This window comes from Diorhabda carinulata, chromosome 5 (genome assembly GCF_026250575.1).
Source record: "Diorhabda carinulata isolate Delta chromosome 5, icDioCari1.1, whole genome shotgun sequence".
Classification (NCBI taxonomy): domain Eukaryota; kingdom Metazoa; phylum Arthropoda; class Insecta; order Coleoptera; family Chrysomelidae; genus Diorhabda; species Diorhabda carinulata.
In genome coordinates, this window is record NC_079464.1 from 19442404 (window position 1) to 19461604 (window position 19201).

At 30.9% G+C, this 19201-nt stretch overlaps 1 protein-coding gene across 1 annotated transcript in view; it reads left to right on the forward strand.

Moving 5' to 3' along the window:
* The first annotated feature begins 800 nt into the window (after positions 1–800).
* LOC130893947 (receptor-type tyrosine-protein phosphatase delta-like) overlaps positions 801–19201 on the forward strand; it is a 41843-nt gene continuing 23442 nt past the window's right edge. Inside the window, exons 1-15 of the mRNA XM_057800408.1 lie at positions 801–928; positions 1370–1515; positions 4953–5111; positions 6366–6661; positions 6719–6890; positions 8640–8818; positions 9875–10004; positions 10955–11056; positions 11340–11495; positions 12509–12640; positions 13429–13565; positions 15273–15453; positions 16357–16418; positions 17404–17584; positions 17641–17759. Of these exons, the coding sequence (XP_057656391.1) occupies positions 909–928; positions 1370–1515; positions 4953–5111; positions 6366–6661; positions 6719–6890; positions 8640–8818; positions 9875–10004; positions 10955–11056; positions 11340–11495; positions 12509–12640; positions 13429–13565; positions 15273–15453; positions 16357–16418; positions 17404–17584; positions 17641–17759 (2172 nt within the window). The 5' untranslated portion in view covers positions 801–908. The remainder of the gene's footprint in view (positions 929–1369; positions 1516–4952; positions 5112–6365; positions 6662–6718; positions 6891–8639; positions 8819–9874; positions 10005–10954; positions 11057–11339; positions 11496–12508; positions 12641–13428; positions 13566–15272; positions 15454–16356; positions 16419–17403; positions 17585–17640; positions 17760–19201) is intronic.

Sequence of the window (19201 nt, forward strand, 5' to 3'; positions counted from 1 at the left end):
AACACCAGCTACGTCATTATGTTTACATTTTTGTTTTGTTTATATTTTTATTTCAAACAGAAGCTCACTAACATTATGGTCGAGTTATGACGATGTATGTTATCTCCTGCTGATCTGGTTATACAAATATATTTCTAACTAACGAATTCACAGCTGTGAAGAACCGGTGACGTCGCTTGTCTACTGCGCATCTTGTTATTGTCACAAACTTTCAATTATTCTAGTAACCTTGCTTTCAACAGATTTAACTGTAACAGTTCATATTTATAACTAAAAAGTTATCTCTGGCGCTCGTTTTGGTAAATATCTATTTTTTTACATTTTTACCTAAGAAAGTAGGAAAAAAATTATTAATTAAAATTGGTTGAAGTTACTATGAACAAAACATGGAAAAAGATGAAATTTGTTTATGTTAAAAGTCACCCAAGGCAGACGGTCTTTTGAATTTCAATGTTTTTTGTTTTGTAACGGCAAATGTCAACGACAACACTAAACGTCAACGACAATAACCAATGTCAAAGACATCGGCAAACATCAACGACAATAACCAATGTCAAAGACATCGGCAAACATCAACGACAATGGTAAACGACAGCGACAAATGTCAACGATAACGGTAAACGTCAACGGCAAACAGAAAGCCAAGCAAAGCTAAGGAGATATGCAAAACTACTCTTTATTTTCCCTGTATATTTATATTTTGAATAATCAATCTTGATTATGATATAATTTAATCGTGTTAAATTGGTTGATATCCGTCTAAAAAGTACATATTTTATTTATATTAAATACGTGATCTTGTGGTTATTTCGAATTGTATCTCTCATCACCGGATATTTGATTCGCATTTTACTCGCCCCGGAAAACAAAAACTGATAAAATGTTGACTTAGTATTATTTATATAAAAATGCAGAATGTACTGAAAATGTAAGTAAACATTTCAATATATATAATATTGTGATTTTAATAATTTATTTATTGTGCGATATATTTAACCCATAAATTGTATGGTTTTGTTATCCTTTCGCCTATTTCGACAATAGGTTCCACGGATCGATTTATAAGCAGCAAATTTTTTATATATATAAGAAATTTCCCTATTGTACCTAAAAATTCTCCAACGAATATTTTTTCTCGAGAGTTTTAGCATTTTGAAGAAAAGAATATTAACTTTTTAAAATATAGTTAACGTGAGGTTTAATTTTAATAAACTATTTCTCCTTTGTTTGTCATCGATAATCATTTTGTTGTCTATGAGAAATATAACTGCCGAGGGATGTAAGTTTATATAAGACAAATTACCTCTAATCGTTAAAGTTCGCGCTCCCCTATACGTTTATTTCTATGTATAAAAATTTGAACCGTTAGTTTTAGATTTTTCTTCATACTATGGCTGGCATATTACGTTCAATCAGAAGATAAATCAATTTTTATGCTTGCCAATAATTATTGTATTACAAACTCAAGCTCGGCAATTGTTTTTACTGAAAAAAATACAGAATTCATCAATCGAGGTGAGAAATTATTATTTTCTTAATAAATCGTTTTGTTTTTAGATAACATTTGATAGAAAATTAATTTCAACAAACATATAAAAAATTGTCGTTTCGCCTGATTGTGACATGGACGATTCTCATCAGTGGCGGATCTAGAATAGTAATAAGGGGGCTAACCAGGGGGGTCTTGGGATATGAAGTAATAGAGAGTTCGGGGGTCAAAAATAGCAGTTTTAGAACACTTCTTTGTTAATTATTGTTGTGAAATTATATTAAGATCGCCATTTTGGTTTTACTTAAGACAATATATTGCCAATCAATAAAATTTTTTCTCAATTATCATTCTCGTTATTTGATGGGAATTATTTTATATTAATGTTGGTTTCAAGATTTTGTTTTTAAATTTTACAATCTGTGTTTAGCACTGTCAAATCTGAAATAAATGTAGATTTATATTAAAATTATCAAATACCTTTCCTCATTTGAATACCAACCCCCACAATCAATTTGATCAGTGTTTTGAATACAAAAAAAAAGATTATAACTGAACTATCGAATTTTTTCAAAAAATTAAACATGAAATACATTGGGACATTCAACTTAATTATCTCCTCAATTTCAAGGCTCAAGCCTCTGTTCTTAGATATGCTGATGATGTCAATAATTTCTTCTACTAGCACCTTCCTTGTTTTTTTGATACGTTGGCTAGCATGAGCTTAGTACAGTGAACCAAGCAAATCACCAATTTTAAAGACCTTCATGGATTCGTTTAAAATTTTGAGAGAAGCTCAAAAATGATGCAAATAACAAACCTGATTTGGTGCCAATGTATGCTTCTACCCCAGGGGTGAATGCCACCCTTACTCGGGAGTGGAAAGTTAAAATTTCAAAATAACACCGGGAATCGATAGAAAATTGAATTTTATGAAGAAAATGTGGAATGAAGTTTTTTATTTTACTTAATAATTTCTGAGTTATTTGTGATTGAAAATTAAAAAAAAACACGTTTTTCAACATTTTTTCACGAAAAACTCGAAAATTACGCATTTTCGGGAAAAAATTATTCTTATCAAAATTTAAGCTTATAAAAAAAGAAAGAAATTAGTAAGTTTAAATGAAATTTTTTAAATAATATTCAGCAACTTATGAGACACTGAAAGCCAATTTTTTCTTTCGTAAATGTATGCAGAGGTTTGAGCTCAAATAACGGAAAAAACGACCAATTTTTCATGAAAAATTGTATCCAACATTTTAAAGTACTTTTTAAGACCTTTAAAATGAGTTTTTATAAAACTGTCTAACATGAAAATTGAGCGAGTTATGACGAAAATAAGTTAAGTAACTCGAATTTAAAAAAAAAATTCGGTAAATTTGACGGTGCGGGAAATTTGTGCGGCAAAATTAAAATTAATTGTACCTTATCTTTGTTTAAGCACTAACAACACGTTCTAAAAGTTTGATTGGTTTGGAACACATATATTTTGAAAAAAGTTGTTTAATGTGAATTTTTTTTTTCGATATTTAAAAAAAACGTTATTTTTTCATAATATCTAAAAAACTATTGGATCAACAAAAGAATTTTTTTGTAACTAAAATTTAGCTTTTATTTTACTGAACATTTTGTTTGTTTGTCTTTCATATTGATTTCTTTATTATTTTTGAACTATGAATTATTTCTTCGGTGTTTATGATTGTAAGTTATTCCCAGTTAGCTTGTGAGATGCAAGAACGTGCTGTGAAGTTTATGTTCGAATTGTTGCAAATTCAGACTTGTGAGCTTTGAAATGGGTAAAACCAAGACACTATCGGGTGAAACTTGTGCATTAATCGCAAGTCTTCGAAATTTAAGTAAAAATCACCATTGCCAGATCAATTAATTCAGGAATCTGCCTTTGATGACTTCTAATAGAAGACTTATTTTAAGACGTCAAACAGTGGGATAATAGAGCCATTCAAGATTAAAATCGACCGAAACGACCGAATACATCATTTTGTAGGGAATTTTATAAACTACAAAACCATGAGAGTTGCAACCCTTCTAGGCCCTTTTCTTCAGAGAATTTTAATGTTAAAGGGTAAAAAAGACTCTCCCTTAGCATTGAAATCAATACTTTAAACGCTTATACCTCGTTTAATTTTCAAGCTACGTGAGTTTAAAACAAACAAAATGTTCAGTAAAATAAAAAACTTCATTCCATATTTTCTTCATAAAATTCAATTTTCTATCGATTCCCGGTATTATTTTGAAATTTTAAATTTCCACTCCCGAGTAAGGGTGGCATTCACCCCTGGGGTAGAAGCATACATTGGCACCAAATCAGGTTTGTTATTTGCATCATTTTTGAGCTTCTATCAAAATTTCAAACTAATCTATGAGGATCTTTAAAATTGGTGATTTGCTTGTTCACTGTACTAAGCTCATGCTAGCCAACGTATCAAAAAAACCAGGAAGGTGCTAGTAGAAGAAATTATTGACATCATCAGCATATCTAAGAACAGAGGCTTGAGCCTTGAAATTGAGGAGATAATTTAGTTAAATGTCCCAATGTATTTCATGTTTAATTTTTTGAAAAAATTCGATAGTTCAGTTATAATCTTTTTTTTTCGTATTCAAAACACTGATCAAATTGATTGTGGGGGTTGGTATTCAATTGGGGAAAGGTATTTAATAATTTTAATATAAATCTACATTTATTTCAGATTTGACAGTGCTAAACACAGATTGTAAAATTTAAAAACAAAATCTAGAAAGCAACAGTAATATAAAATAATTCCCATCAAATAACGAGAATGATAATTGGGAAACAATTTTATTGCGAGGTGATTTGCTTGGTTCACTGTACTAGGTGTGTGAGGGAGTTTTATATGGTGATGATTGGTACTAATAGAAGAGTATTTGCACGCAGGTGAAAAGAAAATCGGATGTAAGATCCGTATGTTATCTCGACTATAAAATACGGCGGAGGCTCGTTGAAAGTTTGGGGATGATTTAGATGTAGGGCGATTGGAGGTAAAAATTTAAGGAATTTTGGAGGAAGAAGGCTATAAAAGATATTAAAGCAAAACGTAGTATGTTCTGAAAAGAAGAAGAATGTATTGAAAGTCATGAATTGACCATCACAGTCACCCGAACTTAACCCAGTTGAGTTGTTGTGGAACAAGTTTAACACGCAAACTAAAGTGATAGTGTAGATCCAAACATTATAACCTTCTGCTTATCGATTGAATGTTGTTATTTCAATTTTCCATAAAAGTTATGATAAATTTTTGACGTATTCCGTTTTATCCAAAATAAATGGAGGGGAGGGGGCTATAACCCCCCCATAGATCCGCCACTGATTCTAATAGTAATAAGCTGTTATAATTTGATATTTAAATAGGTTTCCTCAAATAATATTTGTATTCTAGTTTTTAATATCTTTAAGTTATATCTAGATTTAACTATTAATTTTTAGAATCTCTTATATATCCAGCACTGAGTGTGAAATATTTTGACTGCATGTTTGATAACCAAAATAAATGCCATAACGAATGGTTTAAACGTGAAAATTGGTATATACAATATTCACATAGGATTATTGAACCCGAAATAATCACTGATAGAAGATGGGAAAGTAAGTTCAGTTAAATGATTTGGTTATTTCAGACAACAAAATAAACATGTATGATTATTATTTTCATTTAGTTGTTAACTAAATGAATGATAAATTGTTTTTCCACCATATCTATGTCGAATACCAGAGACGAACATTTAACAATCACTTCTTGTAAGCAGTACACGCGCGCCCTCTATAACAGCGGAAGGAAAAAATTTCTCATGGGTAATTCGTAACTAGGGACTATTTATTTTGTCGTTATACAAATTTTTAACTGCTCGTGTCGAAAATGTTGATGCAGGTGTCAAAAACATGCTTATCAACATATCAACTTTCAAAACCGAGAATTAAACTTTCACTACTTTATTGAAATGTTTATAGGTTAATTAATTATACTTAGTTTATCCATATTTGATTTTATTTAAGGTTGTGGGGATTTTTTGCACTTTACTCTATGAAACACGCTAAACGCTATACGCTATACACTATACACTATACACTATACACTATACGCTATACGCTATACACTATACACTATACACTATAAAATATACACTATACACTATACACTATACGCTATACGCTATACACTATACACTATACACTATACACTATACACTATAAAATATACACTATACACTATACACTATACACTATACGCTATACGCTATACGCTATACACTCTACACTATACACTATACACTATACACTATACACCCGTCGTCGATAATGATTTTCAAACCGTTAGCTTGTTATCACTGAGTCTTCTAACTTTTGATCTTTTTGTTGCTTCTCAGATAATTTGGAAAGCTGCACACATATTTTTTATCGATTTCGAATTTTCTTCCCAATTTTCGCAAACTGACTCCAAGTTCTCCACGAGCCGCTCTAACCAAAACTCTTTTCTTTTTTGGCATTTCTATTGCTTTCTGTCTGATCTTGACTAACCTTATCCGCCGACGTAGCAAATTGTTTGTCTGGCTATTCCTACAAACTATAAACTATTTCTTCAGATCTTGTTACTTGATTTTTTATAGTTGAAACTAAACTTCTAATAGAGACGTAATGTTTATATTTGGGACAATTGCCAAATTACGAGGAAAAATTAATAACATTCTCGGTCAATGCCTACTTTAATTGCTGTATGAAAATGTACAAAGTTTTTCTCATCCCACACCCTTTTTATTATTCCAGACTAATTGTCTAAAATTCATAAAACTTGTTAATTATCCTATTCCTGTTCGAACACAAAAAGATAAAAGTATTTTTCAGGATTCAAGACATGGAAAACGTACGATCCTAAAAAGGGGAATTATACTTTTGATCTTGTACTCAATCTGGAGGAAAACATGAGTATTCCCTTATCAATTAATACTGATCAAGGTGTGCATATTTATATATGCGACGGAAGCGGAACTGATCCTCCATCTTCAAAATGTTACTGGATACAGTTCGGCGCTTATGACAGAAACCAATCAATTTTACGAAAATGCGATAGCGGTTATATACCTGACAGGTATGGGATATGGGCTCAAGACAACTGCAAGCTTGCACGTGATATGAAATTGGTATGGAATTTAACCATATACATGGTGAATGTCCGCATTGGAATGTGTCTTTTTTAGGGAGACCCTTTTAAGAATACTTGGAATCATTTCGTCATACAAAAATTCGAAAAATCGTTAAGAGTATTCCAAAACAACGAAGAAATTATGAAATATATAGATTATGAATTTTTTGTTCCTAAAAAAATGTATATACGTTCCGATGGTAACTCATCATGGAAAATACACACTTGTGAGTATGGTATTGTTTTTTCTTTTTATTTTATTTATACGATTTTCATTCGTTATACGTTCTTAAAATACCTTACACTACATTCAACTAATTTATATGATTTACTTAGAACTATCACTTTAGTAACTTAAATAAGTTATTTAAAATCTTCGATTCCTCTGTTAATTCGTTCTGTTTACTACGACTATTTATTATATACTGAACTAACTACGCTACAGAAATTTCCCAAACTTCTAGAAAACGAAAAATTAAAACTAATAAATAAATAGACCTTTCTAGACCTTATTCAAAAGAAACAATGTAAATAAACCTCCTGCTATAATAAAAACTTACTTGAAACAAACTTCAAACGGACTCCGTGATTTATAAAAAGTAAGTGATAGACAATTACATAATCGGACGCGCGTTATGATTTACCGTCTTCGTGGTCTGATGGTAAAAAAGTTCGTACAGACTCTTGAGATGATTATATTATTTAGTCAGGCAGTATATATGTGGGTATTGATGTATTGGTAGGTCAAACAGTGTTCGGTATGAAAATCACCAATTGTTCTACGGTTAAAAAAATTCGAGAAGATGATCCAAGGAAGTTTATGAAAAAATATAAATCATTATATTAAATCTATTAGCTTAAATTAAAAAAGATATTGAGAAGATCATACAAGGAAGATTATATGAGGGTCTAAATTAATATATTCGATGACATGAGGTTGAATTTACAGAAAAAAATTGAGAATATTATCGAAGGAAGATTATATGAAGGACTAAATTGATATATTGGATCACATGAATTTGAAATTACAGAAAAAGATTGGGAAGATCGTCCAAGGAACATCATATGAGGGTATAAATCAATATTATATTATTTTTAAACACATGAGCTTATATTTACAGAGAAAATTGGGGTGATCATCCAAAGAAGATTATATGAGGGTTTAAATTAATATATTTCACCACATGAGCTTGGATTGAAAGAAAAATGTCGGGAAGATGATTCAAGGAAGATTATATGAGAATCTTAATCGATATAATCCATCATTGAGCTTGGAATTAGAGAAAATATTGACAAGATCATCCAAAGAAGATTATATGAGGGTCTAAATTAATAAATTCGATCACATGGATTTAGATTGAGAGAAAGATTTTGAAAAGATGATTCAAAGAAGTTTATATGTGAATCTAAATCGATATAATCCATCATTTAGCTAGATTTAGATAAAAAATTAAGATCATACAAAGAAGATTATATGAGGGTCTAAATTGATAAATTCGACCACATGAGTTTGTATCGGAAGAACAATTTTGAAAAGATAATCCAAGGAAGATTATATGAGAACCAAAATCGATATACTCCATCAGTTAGCAAGATTTAGGAAAATTATTGAGAAGATCATCCAAAGAAGATTGTATGAGGATCTAAATTGATAAAATCGACCAAATGAGTTTGGATCGGAAGAACAATTTTGAAAAGATAATCCAAGGAAGATTATATGAGAACCTAAATCGGTATACTCCATCAGTTGGCGGGATTTAGGAAAATTATTGAGAAGATCATCCAAAGAAAATTATATGAGAATCTAAATCAATATATTCTATCAGATGTTATCAATACTCGTTTAGCTAAGATGGGTTGCACTACAAAAGTATACAATAAAGTCAAGATGTTTGCGAAACTAGTGGAAAAAATCAATTATTGAGATCATCAAAGGAGGACATACTTTATGTTAATATATTATTTCTATTTTGCAGATTATTTTTTAGAAAGCAGAAGTGCTAGAAGCATCGACCTTATAGGTCCTCGATTGAAACCAACCGATAAAAAAATTTGCGTATCAATGTTCATTAAAACATCGATAAATACAAATTTAACGATACGAATCAAATCGAAACAAAGTACAGAGGAAATAAACGAAACATTTAGTACTAATGTAAGTAGTTAAAATATGAAAATCCGATACCCTATAGCAAATAAGAGATTTCGGCGTTATTGCACCTCTTCAGTACAAGGCGTATGACTTTTTTTTCGAATATTATTTTTATCATCAAGTAAATCGTTGGTAGTACAGGTTTTCTACGGTTTTTCTGTTATCTGGTGAACCGGTTAGGTCGATGGCCGATGATAGGGAATAATGCGCCACCCTTCTCTATTACCCGCTTCCTAACAAAAAAAAATTTTAGAGTGAGCAAAAAAATAAAAAAATAAAAAAACAAAAAAATTAAAAAAAAATAAAATAAAAAAACAAAAAAATGAAAAAATAAAAAAACAAAAAAAACAAAGAAACAAAAAAACAAAAAATCTAAAAAACAAAAAAAAAACGAAAAAAACCAAAAAAAACAAAAAAACAAAAACATAAAAACAAAAACATAAAAACAAAAAAAAACAAAAAAACAAAAAAAAACAAAAAACAAAAAAAAAACAAAAAACAAAAAACAAAAAAAACAAAAAACAAAAAAAAACAAAAAACAAAAAACAAAAAAAAACAAAAAACAAAAAAAACAAAAAACCAAAAACATAAAAACAAATAAAAACAAAAAAACCGATTTTTTGGATAAAGCTTTTCTCTTTCACCTTCTTACACAAATCCAAGCTGGTTGTTTTTTTCTCTTCATTCGGCTTGGAGTTGTACAATCACAAACATAAATCACAACTCCAGTCTGCTAAGGAGCAGCTCCTATAAAATCCAATGAACCTTCCTCGCTATGAAAATTTCCGCATCCTACTTAAAATATACTTCTCTCTCTCCTTCTCTCTCTCAACCTTCTCTAGTCAAATTTGGATGTTCATCAAATCATCAACAATAAATAAAAAATGCTACATTTGCTACGAGTCCGTTGTGGCTGGCTATAAAGTACCCATAGAAAATTCCACCTAAGCTATTGAGACACTAAATGAAATAAGTAACACATTCAAAATTAAATATTTTGAAAGCTTTCTGTTTAAATAGAACTTATTGTTTGGAAACGTATCATTATTTTGATTTCAGGGAAAATGGCAGGAAATCAAATTATTCAAAAATAATATGTCCTGTGATGAATACGATATGTACTTTGCCCAACTGCAGTCCGAAAACAATTATTGGGCTATAGATGACGTTAGGGAATGTTCGGAAACAGGTAAGCTAACAAACGTTTCAAGTTTGAAGACGCCACGTTCTTTAGTATTTGTTTGGCACCCATCAATAGTAAATTTGTGAACGACGGTAAAATATTGAGTAGCAGAGTCCGACTTGTGAAGACCGCATCGCAGTGGTCGACCAAATGAGGTGACGACTCCAGAAATGTTGAAGAAAATCCACTGAGCAGTATTGGATGATCGACAACTGACTAGTAGACATAGTAGGCATTCCAAAAAGTGCAGTACAACGCATACTAACTGAAAATTTGGACATTAGAAAGCTGTGTGCAAAATGGGTGCCGCGTTTGCTCACAATGGAACAAAAACAGCGTCGTGAAGATGTTCCCATCTAGTTTTTCATGACCTTGGATACAACGTGGGTTCATCACTTCGCACCCGAAGCAAAATAACAATCAAAACAATGGACTGAAAAGAGAGAATTGTCTCCAAAGAAGGCAAAGACCGTTCCATCTGCAGGTAAGGTCATGGCCTCGGTTTTGTGGGATACGTGTGGGATAATTTTTATTGAAAAGGAAAAAATATCATCTTCTAGTATTACGTGAACTTAAAGGAACGTTTGAGTAAAGAAACGGCCGTATTCGGCTAAGAAAAAAGTGTTTTATCAAGACAATGCACCAGCTCGCACATCCGTTATTGTAAGGACCAAAATTAACGAATTAAAATTCATATACACCGCATCCGCCAGATTTAGTCCCCTCGGATTACTTTCAGTTCCCAGACTTGCAAAAAATGACTCGGTAGTCGGAGATTTTCCAACAATAAATTTAACGTTATTTTGATAAAGACCTGAACAGATCGAAACGTCAAATTTTTATCTTTAAAAAATTATAAAAAAATCTAAGACGATCTAGTCAAGTCAATTCAATTCAAATTTACCACTCACCTGGTATTTACACAGTTTCGAAAAAACTTAATAATTGTGTTGCAGAATACAGGTATATACAGGGTGATTCGGATAATCTTAGCTGTCAAAGAATTGAGGATTCAGGCACAATAACAGTAGATAAGAAAAAAAAACTAAGCACAGATAGTGAGTATAAATAATTTCTAAAAAAAATACTCTAACATGTCATCTCATTATTACTAAAGAAATTTTCAGAAAAAAAAGAAATGAAATGTTCTTATTGATTTGTAAAAAAGCTAAAAGGATATAAACATATATTCAAATACTAATTTTTTGCCCTAGATATTTTTTTTCATAAATTTTGGGTATATAATGTATAATTCACAAATTTTTGAATTGTAGTAATTTAAGAATGATTTAGTCAGTTGCAAACTGGAGATATTGGTCAAAATTTGTTTTTTTTTTCAAGTTATTAATTGCGAATCGAATTCGTTTGGTAAAGATTGCATCCCATGTCTCCTATTCGGAGAAGAAAATTGTGGTCAATTCAAGTATTGTCAGTTATACGAAGACACAACTAAATGTTTTTGTTCGGCGGGATATAAAACCACCAGTTGTGATAAACGTAAGTAGGTTTAAGATTTAAATGTTTCTATTTCTGTTAAATAATTTTTTTATTTAAAATTATTTACTGTTAATGAATACGTGAAAGCTGAAGTTATGAGTATACGAGATAAACGAAAAAAATATAACGAACTATTTTATGGTAGCCTTGAAATGAAAGCGAGGTAATTTTATATTCCACAAAGATGTCATCATCATTCATCATTATGCTGTTGAATATCTTGAATTATGGCTAGCGCTTTCTGCCCCTTTTTTGGGGTGAATTACTCCCCTTGTTTTTTTTACTGTTTTTTGTTGATCCTGGCTTCGTTTGTCTGCTACAATTTCTACAATTCTGGTATCATCCTCTTCATTTTGGTTTCTCCAGATATTTCTTGGTCTTTCTCTGTCTTTTGACCACAAGAGTATTTATCCATTTTGCTACCTTCCCTCCCATTATGTGTCCTAGTTAGTCTTTGTGTTTTTATATAACTTATTATATTTTCTCCTTCCAGTTCTTCTATTTCTTTATTTTTCTTCAACTTCCTTTCTCCATCTCCTGCAATATTTGGTTCCAGTAAAGTTCTCAGTTTTTTTTTCTCTCGATTTCTTCCATTTTGCCAGTCCTTTTGTCCCCTAGAGCAAGGATTTAAATGTTTTATTGACTTCAAATACTTCAACAACAATATTTTAAGAAAAATCATATAAAAATGTTTATTTATCAATTTTTCATAAATTAGATTTTATTAATGGTTCTTATCAACCCTATTAGGCTAAGTTTAGTTTAAAATAATCTAACAACGAGGTGCGGTTGATGATTAAGTAACTAGTCAGCTGTTTATCATGAAGCCTACTCTTTCGAATGCGATCTTTATCGTTCCTGTAGACAAACCAGTGTAGCCGTGCGTGCGTTTGTATGAAGTCTGTTTTTTTTGTTTTGCCGTGAAACTGAAAAAACATTTTGATCATAATAGATATCTATACAAACTTTTATTAGCTTTTTGGGTTTAAAATGAATTTTTCCAAAATTTGTAGCTTGTGATGATGGATATTATGATCACGCTTGTGCCAAAAGAGGTCATTGTAAGGGAAAATATGATGTAAAAAATGGCGTTTGTTTGTTGGGTGAATGTGAAGTACCTTATATGGGAAAAAACTGTCAAATAGGTGAGTAAGTTACACAAAACTTTGTAATAAAAAACCCTCAAGTATCTAAAAACAGAAATAATGTTACTATGAGTCAAATAAGTTTATACTCGCTGTTTATTTTCTGTTAATTTATTTACACTTAACTAATTGATGTTTTTTAATGCACAATTCACTAATTTATATGCACTAGACGCGATTCGAGCTCTCGTTTGTCGAATTCGTTCAAGAAATGTCAAGAAATAATGTCACCATACAATTATGATGATATTTTTTAATTTTTTTCTGATGAAACTCGTGTACAAAAGACGAATAGTTGAGACACTTTTAATTATTGGATATTAATAAGTGTGTATCTTAAGTGGAACTCGAAAAAGAGCAACTGGTCAAGCGAAAAGTACTATCGAACATCAAGATACATCGGCAACTATATATGAGCGACTGCTTAGTTTTTAAGCATCAAATTGCTGATCAATGGTTTGGAGGGAAAGATAGCTCTGTATGACGAGGCGCATTTAAGTATTTGATCTCTTTCAAGTGGAATTTGGTGACAGTTGAGCTGGTATGAAGAACGGCAGCGCTAGAAAGCGTGTGCTAAGGGACAATTAGTTTAAAGGGCCTATACTTCTAGTTGTGTTTATTCAGTTTGGGCAATTGAAACTATTTCCAAGCACTTAGCTTCAATTAGTCACATATTCAAATGCATCGAAATTGTTTCTGTTTTTCAATTAATCATTTATAATTTACTCGTAGTTTTCTCGATTATTATCAAAAATAGCTAAAAATAAACTGTTCAACAAATGTTTTAGTGGATTATCCTTTTTTTATAAACCCACCCGAAGTGATTTCAATTGGTGATAACAGTTTCATAATAGTACAATTGGATCAGCAATATGAAGGCAAAGGTGACAGTTATTATTACGAATATGCAGAAAATAAGACTGAAGTAAGTTTTTTCAACGACTGTATATTATTGGTCACCTTTTTGTGAAATATATTTCGTTAAATATTGTGGTTCTGTAGATACTTCCATTTCATAGTTAACCAAAAATTAACAACAACTGCTACTACATCTCAACACCTAATAGAATTTATTTTTCTATCTTTGAGAGCTACGACATATCAATTTTCATCTTTTATTTTATCTAATAGAGTCGCTGAACTCATTCCACTTAGATGTTTCATACTATATCCACACAAAAAATTTTATACAATTTATTTGTTCATCATGAAATCTCGCTTTCAATTTATATACTATTACTAAGAATAGTGAGGTTTTGTTGGAGCTGATTGCCTGGATAATCCTTTTGTAGTCTACTTGGTCGGCCTCTCCAAAATTGACGATCCTCTGGAGGCTGCTGGCTTTGCAGCTAGTGTCTTCTACTGGGTCAAAATGTATGAATTTTCTTCGTAAGTCCTATGGTTAGATGTACCAGAGTCTTCGCTTCACCAATCAAGATTTCTACTTCTTTAGAGCCTTTCCCTTTCCCACAACTTGAGATGTACTTTAATATTCGACTAACTGCAGGTTAGAGCACTGTTAGATGTTGGATGGATCCAATCTTCACTTTGTATAAATCTACAGTTGCTGTTTATGTTTACATTAGGGAAAATACGTTTTCAGTGCCCTTTGTCGCCTTTTTAAAGACTGGAGATCCTCTGGAGGTTGTTGACTTTGTAGCAAGTTTCTTCTACTGGGTTAATTAGTAGGAATTCCTTTCAAATTTTCTGTGCTTAGACCTACCAGAATCTTCGCCTTATCGTTTTCAATTTATATACTATTACTAAGAATAGTGAGGTTTTGTTGGAGCTGATTGCCTGGATAATCCTTTTGTAGTCTACTTGGCCGCTCTCTCTAAAATTGACGATCCTCTGGAGGCTGCTGGCTTTGCAGCTAGTGTCTTCTACTGGGTCAAAATGTAGGAATTTTCTTCGTATGTCCTTTAGTTAGATGTACCAGAGTCTTTGCTTCACCAAGCAAGATTTCTACTCCTTAGAGCCTTTCCCGTTCCCACAACTTGAGCTGCTCCTTAATCTTCGAGTAATTGCAGGTTTGAGTTTAGATGTTGGATTGATCCAATCCTCACTTTGTATAAATCTACAGTTGCTGTTTATGTTTAAATAAGAAGTAAAAATTTTCTTCACTGGCTTGATTCCTAGGAAATCCTTTCAAGTTTTCTATGCTTAGATCTACCAGAGTCTTCTCCTTACCGATGAAGGTTTTGATTTTTCTGTAGCTTGTGAAACTTGCCATATTACAAACTAACTTTTTCAAAAATCCGCTAGACTTTTCCTAAATTCTTTGGGCGTTCCATACTCAAACTCACTCATAAATCCAGAGCTTGTTATATTTACATTATGGGTAGTACGTCCTTTTTGCGGTCTTTTTAAAGATTGGAGATCCTTAGGAGGTTGCTGACTTTATAGCAAGTTTCTCCCAATGGGTTAATTCCTAGGAATTCCCTTCAATTTTCTTTTGCTCAGATCTACTTGAGTCTTTGCTTTCTAGATACTTTAGGCGTCCCATACTTAAAATTCACTTTATATAAGTCTAGACTTTATGTAAATATCCACATTATATACTGTAGTTAATGATAATTTATTGATGCCAAAACTACTATAAAACTTTCACGGATTAAATATTTCATTTTAGCCAATATGGACATCAATTGGAAAATTTAAGTTGGGTACACCAACTCCCGTCATTGTTGATGATGATATCAAGTCTGACACAAATTATTTAGCTAGAACTATAATTTTTCCAAACAGAAAACCCAAAAAGTACTTGAAAAATGATTTTAAAATTTTTAGAATGTTTACTACGTCTTGTAAACGTAAGTTTGAAATTTTCAGTATAAAAATTGATTTCGCCTCACCTCTACTTCACCATTACTGTTCATTTTGAATATTTGATTGTTACTACAACTAATAACTACAAAGTGGCTTGAATATAAAAAATCAAGAATACTCCGATATAAATATGTATTTACCTAAGTTTTGAAGTGTTGCAAAATTCAGGCAATAAAATCTTTCTGCAACATCAATGATTTATGTTCACATAACTTCAAATATTTCCTTCCATATTGAACTAAATGTTGTAAAATGTTAACACGGTTATTTGGAAGATTGGTAGTAACAAAAAAAAATAAGCGATGTGTTACTGCTGGTGTTATCTGTATGAGGACTTATTGAGTGTTATAGAATACACTATTCAGAAAGGAGGATTAGAAAGTGATGTCCAGTGATCAAGCGAGCAAAAAATTGATCGTTATGGTGTCGTTGAAGCCATGGTGGATCTCTTCGGATAGATTATAGGGGGCCTAAACATCTGCTTTGCTTATTTTTCCAATCAGATGGTGGACCAAGGTTGTTTAAGAAAACTTTGATTTTGTGACATAAATTTCCTTCCACTTTTATCCATATTTGACAATACCTGGTATTTAAATGGCCATTTCACCCCAAATTGCAAAAAACACATAATATTCAATTATTTAGTAACAATAACATCAAAAATATCTTTATAATAAGTTATTAGCTGATAAATGACAATTAAATATTGACATGCGCAGAAACAACGTTACTTTCCAGTCCCTCAAACTATTTTCATTAGAATAATACAGTTGAACGCGTGTTTCGATTTACGAGTTATCATCTTCAGAGATCGATGTAGAGTGGTCAGTGAGGATGTCACTAAACGGTTTAAATCAAATAATGGAATGTTTTTTTTTAATTTTTAGTCCTAACAGAAGACGACATTCATATACTACCACGAAATACTAGTGCGGAAGTTAAGTTAAGTGTAAGTTATTTTTTTTTATAAATCATAATAAATTGAGCCAGTCCAGTGGTCGCCAAATAGTCGATCGTGGTGAGCATCTTACCGAACTGGAAGATCGCACATGACTACAAGATTTTTCCTTTCTCACTGATAGAACTGTATGGCTTAAACTTGCAGCCTCAAGGCAAAGATAAGAAAATCGGTGGAAGTATTTCAGATGTAACATTGTTTTCAAAGAAGCTGTGGGAAAAAATATAACTTCATAAGTTAGAATTCAAGCACTTTCTTAGTTTTAAGCGGATCGTCGACAAATAAAATCCTCCAAAAACACCGCAAAAATAACCAAGAATACGTGAAAATTCTTTCAAACAACAAGTTGATCAACGATTCCAATATTTTGAAAGCGTATTGATTGTGGCACTCTTCCTTTGTAGAGATCGATGCAGAAGATTTTTAAGCTTGTGTTGTAAAACATTTTGGTGGAGATCAGTCTATCGTTGAAATAGAAGTTGTTGATTTTCAGAATGGCCCGTACCTAAAATCCATTTCTACCACTGGAAAAGTATCCAATTGTGGTTCAAGTTGCATTGAGATTGAAAGCTTTGTTCAGTTCTACATAATTGTGAGAAGTATCTTTTTCAAGTATGGAATTCGTAAAAAACAAATATAGAAACAAACTGATTGATGAAGATTTGGACAACTGCATAAGAATGACGGCTACAATATATTCTCCAAACCTTAAGAATATACTTGACGGCCAATAAGAATTCCACTCCTCTCATTGAAATGAACATTTAAACTTTTTTTTTGTTACCTATAAATTTCGATTAATACTAGAAATAAATGGTTTCAAATCCATTTTGTGTACTTTGTTTAGCCCAATATTCCTAGGTGCCTCACTAAAAGGTTTATAAATACTAAGATAGCTTACAAACTCAAAAATTTGGCGACCACTGAGCTAGTCCGACATTGGTTTTTGTTTATATTTGTTTATTTATTGTTCCAGTTAACAAGAGCTAGTTGTAAACTGTATAAATACACATTTTATATAGGGTATAAACAATTTGATTTTTTTTCTCAAAATTTTACAATACTCTATTTGAAACCATTCACCGAATATGTTTTTTTTATGGTATACAATGGTATCCAACAAATCGGTCCGATCTCTTTCAAAACTGATGAAGGCGGTAGGTACTTTTTCTAAATCAGATTTTAACGATTAAATAAAATGTTTATGCTTTAGTACCAACTACTATACAAAATCTACAATTCAATATCTTATCTCCGAAAGAAGTTCAACTTATTTGGCTAGAGCCCGAACCGAAATATGGCATAATCGAAAAATACGACATAACCTATAAAGTGAGTATAGAAAAGAAAATCCCAATTTAGATACGAAGGATGTTTCTTTAACTGAGAACCATGTTTCTTTAACTAAAAACTATGTTTCTTTAACTGAAAACGATGTTTCTTTAACTAAAAACGATGTTTCTCTAATTGAAAAACCATGTTTCTGTAACTAAAAACCATATTTATTTGACTAAAAACGATGTTTCTCTAATTAAAAAACCATGTTTATGTAACTAAAAACCATGTTTTTTAACTAAAAACCATGTTTTTTCAACCAAAAGTCATGTTTTTCAACCTAAAACCATGTTTTTTATCTAAAAACCATGTTTCTTCAACTAAAAATGATGTTTCTGTAACTAAAAACTATGTTTCTTTAACTAAAAACCATGTTTCTTTAAATAAAAACGATGTTTCTTTAAATAAAAACGATGTTTCTATAATTAAAAATCCATGTTTTTTTTTAACTAAAAACCATGTTTCTTCAACTAAAAATCATGTTTCTGTAACTAAATACCATGTTTCTTTAACTAAAAACCATTTTTCTTTAAATAAAAACGATGTTTCTCTAATTGAAAAACAATGTTTATGTAACTAAAAACCATGTTCATGTAACTAAAAACCATGTTTTTTAACTAAAAACCATGTTCATGTAACTAAAAATCATGTTTCTGTTACTAAAAATCATGTTTTTTTTAACTAAAAACCAGGTTTCTTCAACTAAAAATCATGTTTCTGTTACTAAAAACCATGTTTCTTCAACTAAAAATCATGTTTCTGTAACTAAAAACCATGTTTCTTTAACTAAAAACCATGTTTCTTTAAATAAAAACGATGTTTCTCTAATTAAAAAACAATATTCATGTAACTAAAAACCATGTTTCTGTAACTAAAAATCATGTTTCTGTAACTAAAAACCATGTTTCTTTAAATAAAAATCATGTTTCTGTAACTAAAAACCATGTTTCTTTAACTAAAAATCATGTTTCTGTAACTAAAAACCATGTTTCTTTAACTAAAAATCATGTTTCTGTTACTAAAAACCATGTTTCTTTAACTAAAAACCATGTTTCTTTAAATAAAAACAATGTTTCTTTAAATAAAAACGATGTTTCTCTAATTAAAAAACCATGTTTTTTTTAACATAAAACCATGTTTTTTCAACCAAAAACCATGTTTTTTTTAACTAAAAATCATGTTTCTGTAACTAAAAACCATGTTTCTTTAACTAAAAATCATGTTTCTGTTACTAAAAACCATGTTTCTTTAAATAAAAACGATGTTTCTCTAATTAAAAAACAATGTTTATGTAACTAAAAACCATGTTTCTGTAACTAAAAACCATGTTTCTATAACTAAAAACCATGTTTCTGTTACTAAAAACCATGTTTTTTTAACTAAAAATCATGTTTATGTAACCAAAAACCATGTTTCTATAACTAAAAACCATGTTTCTT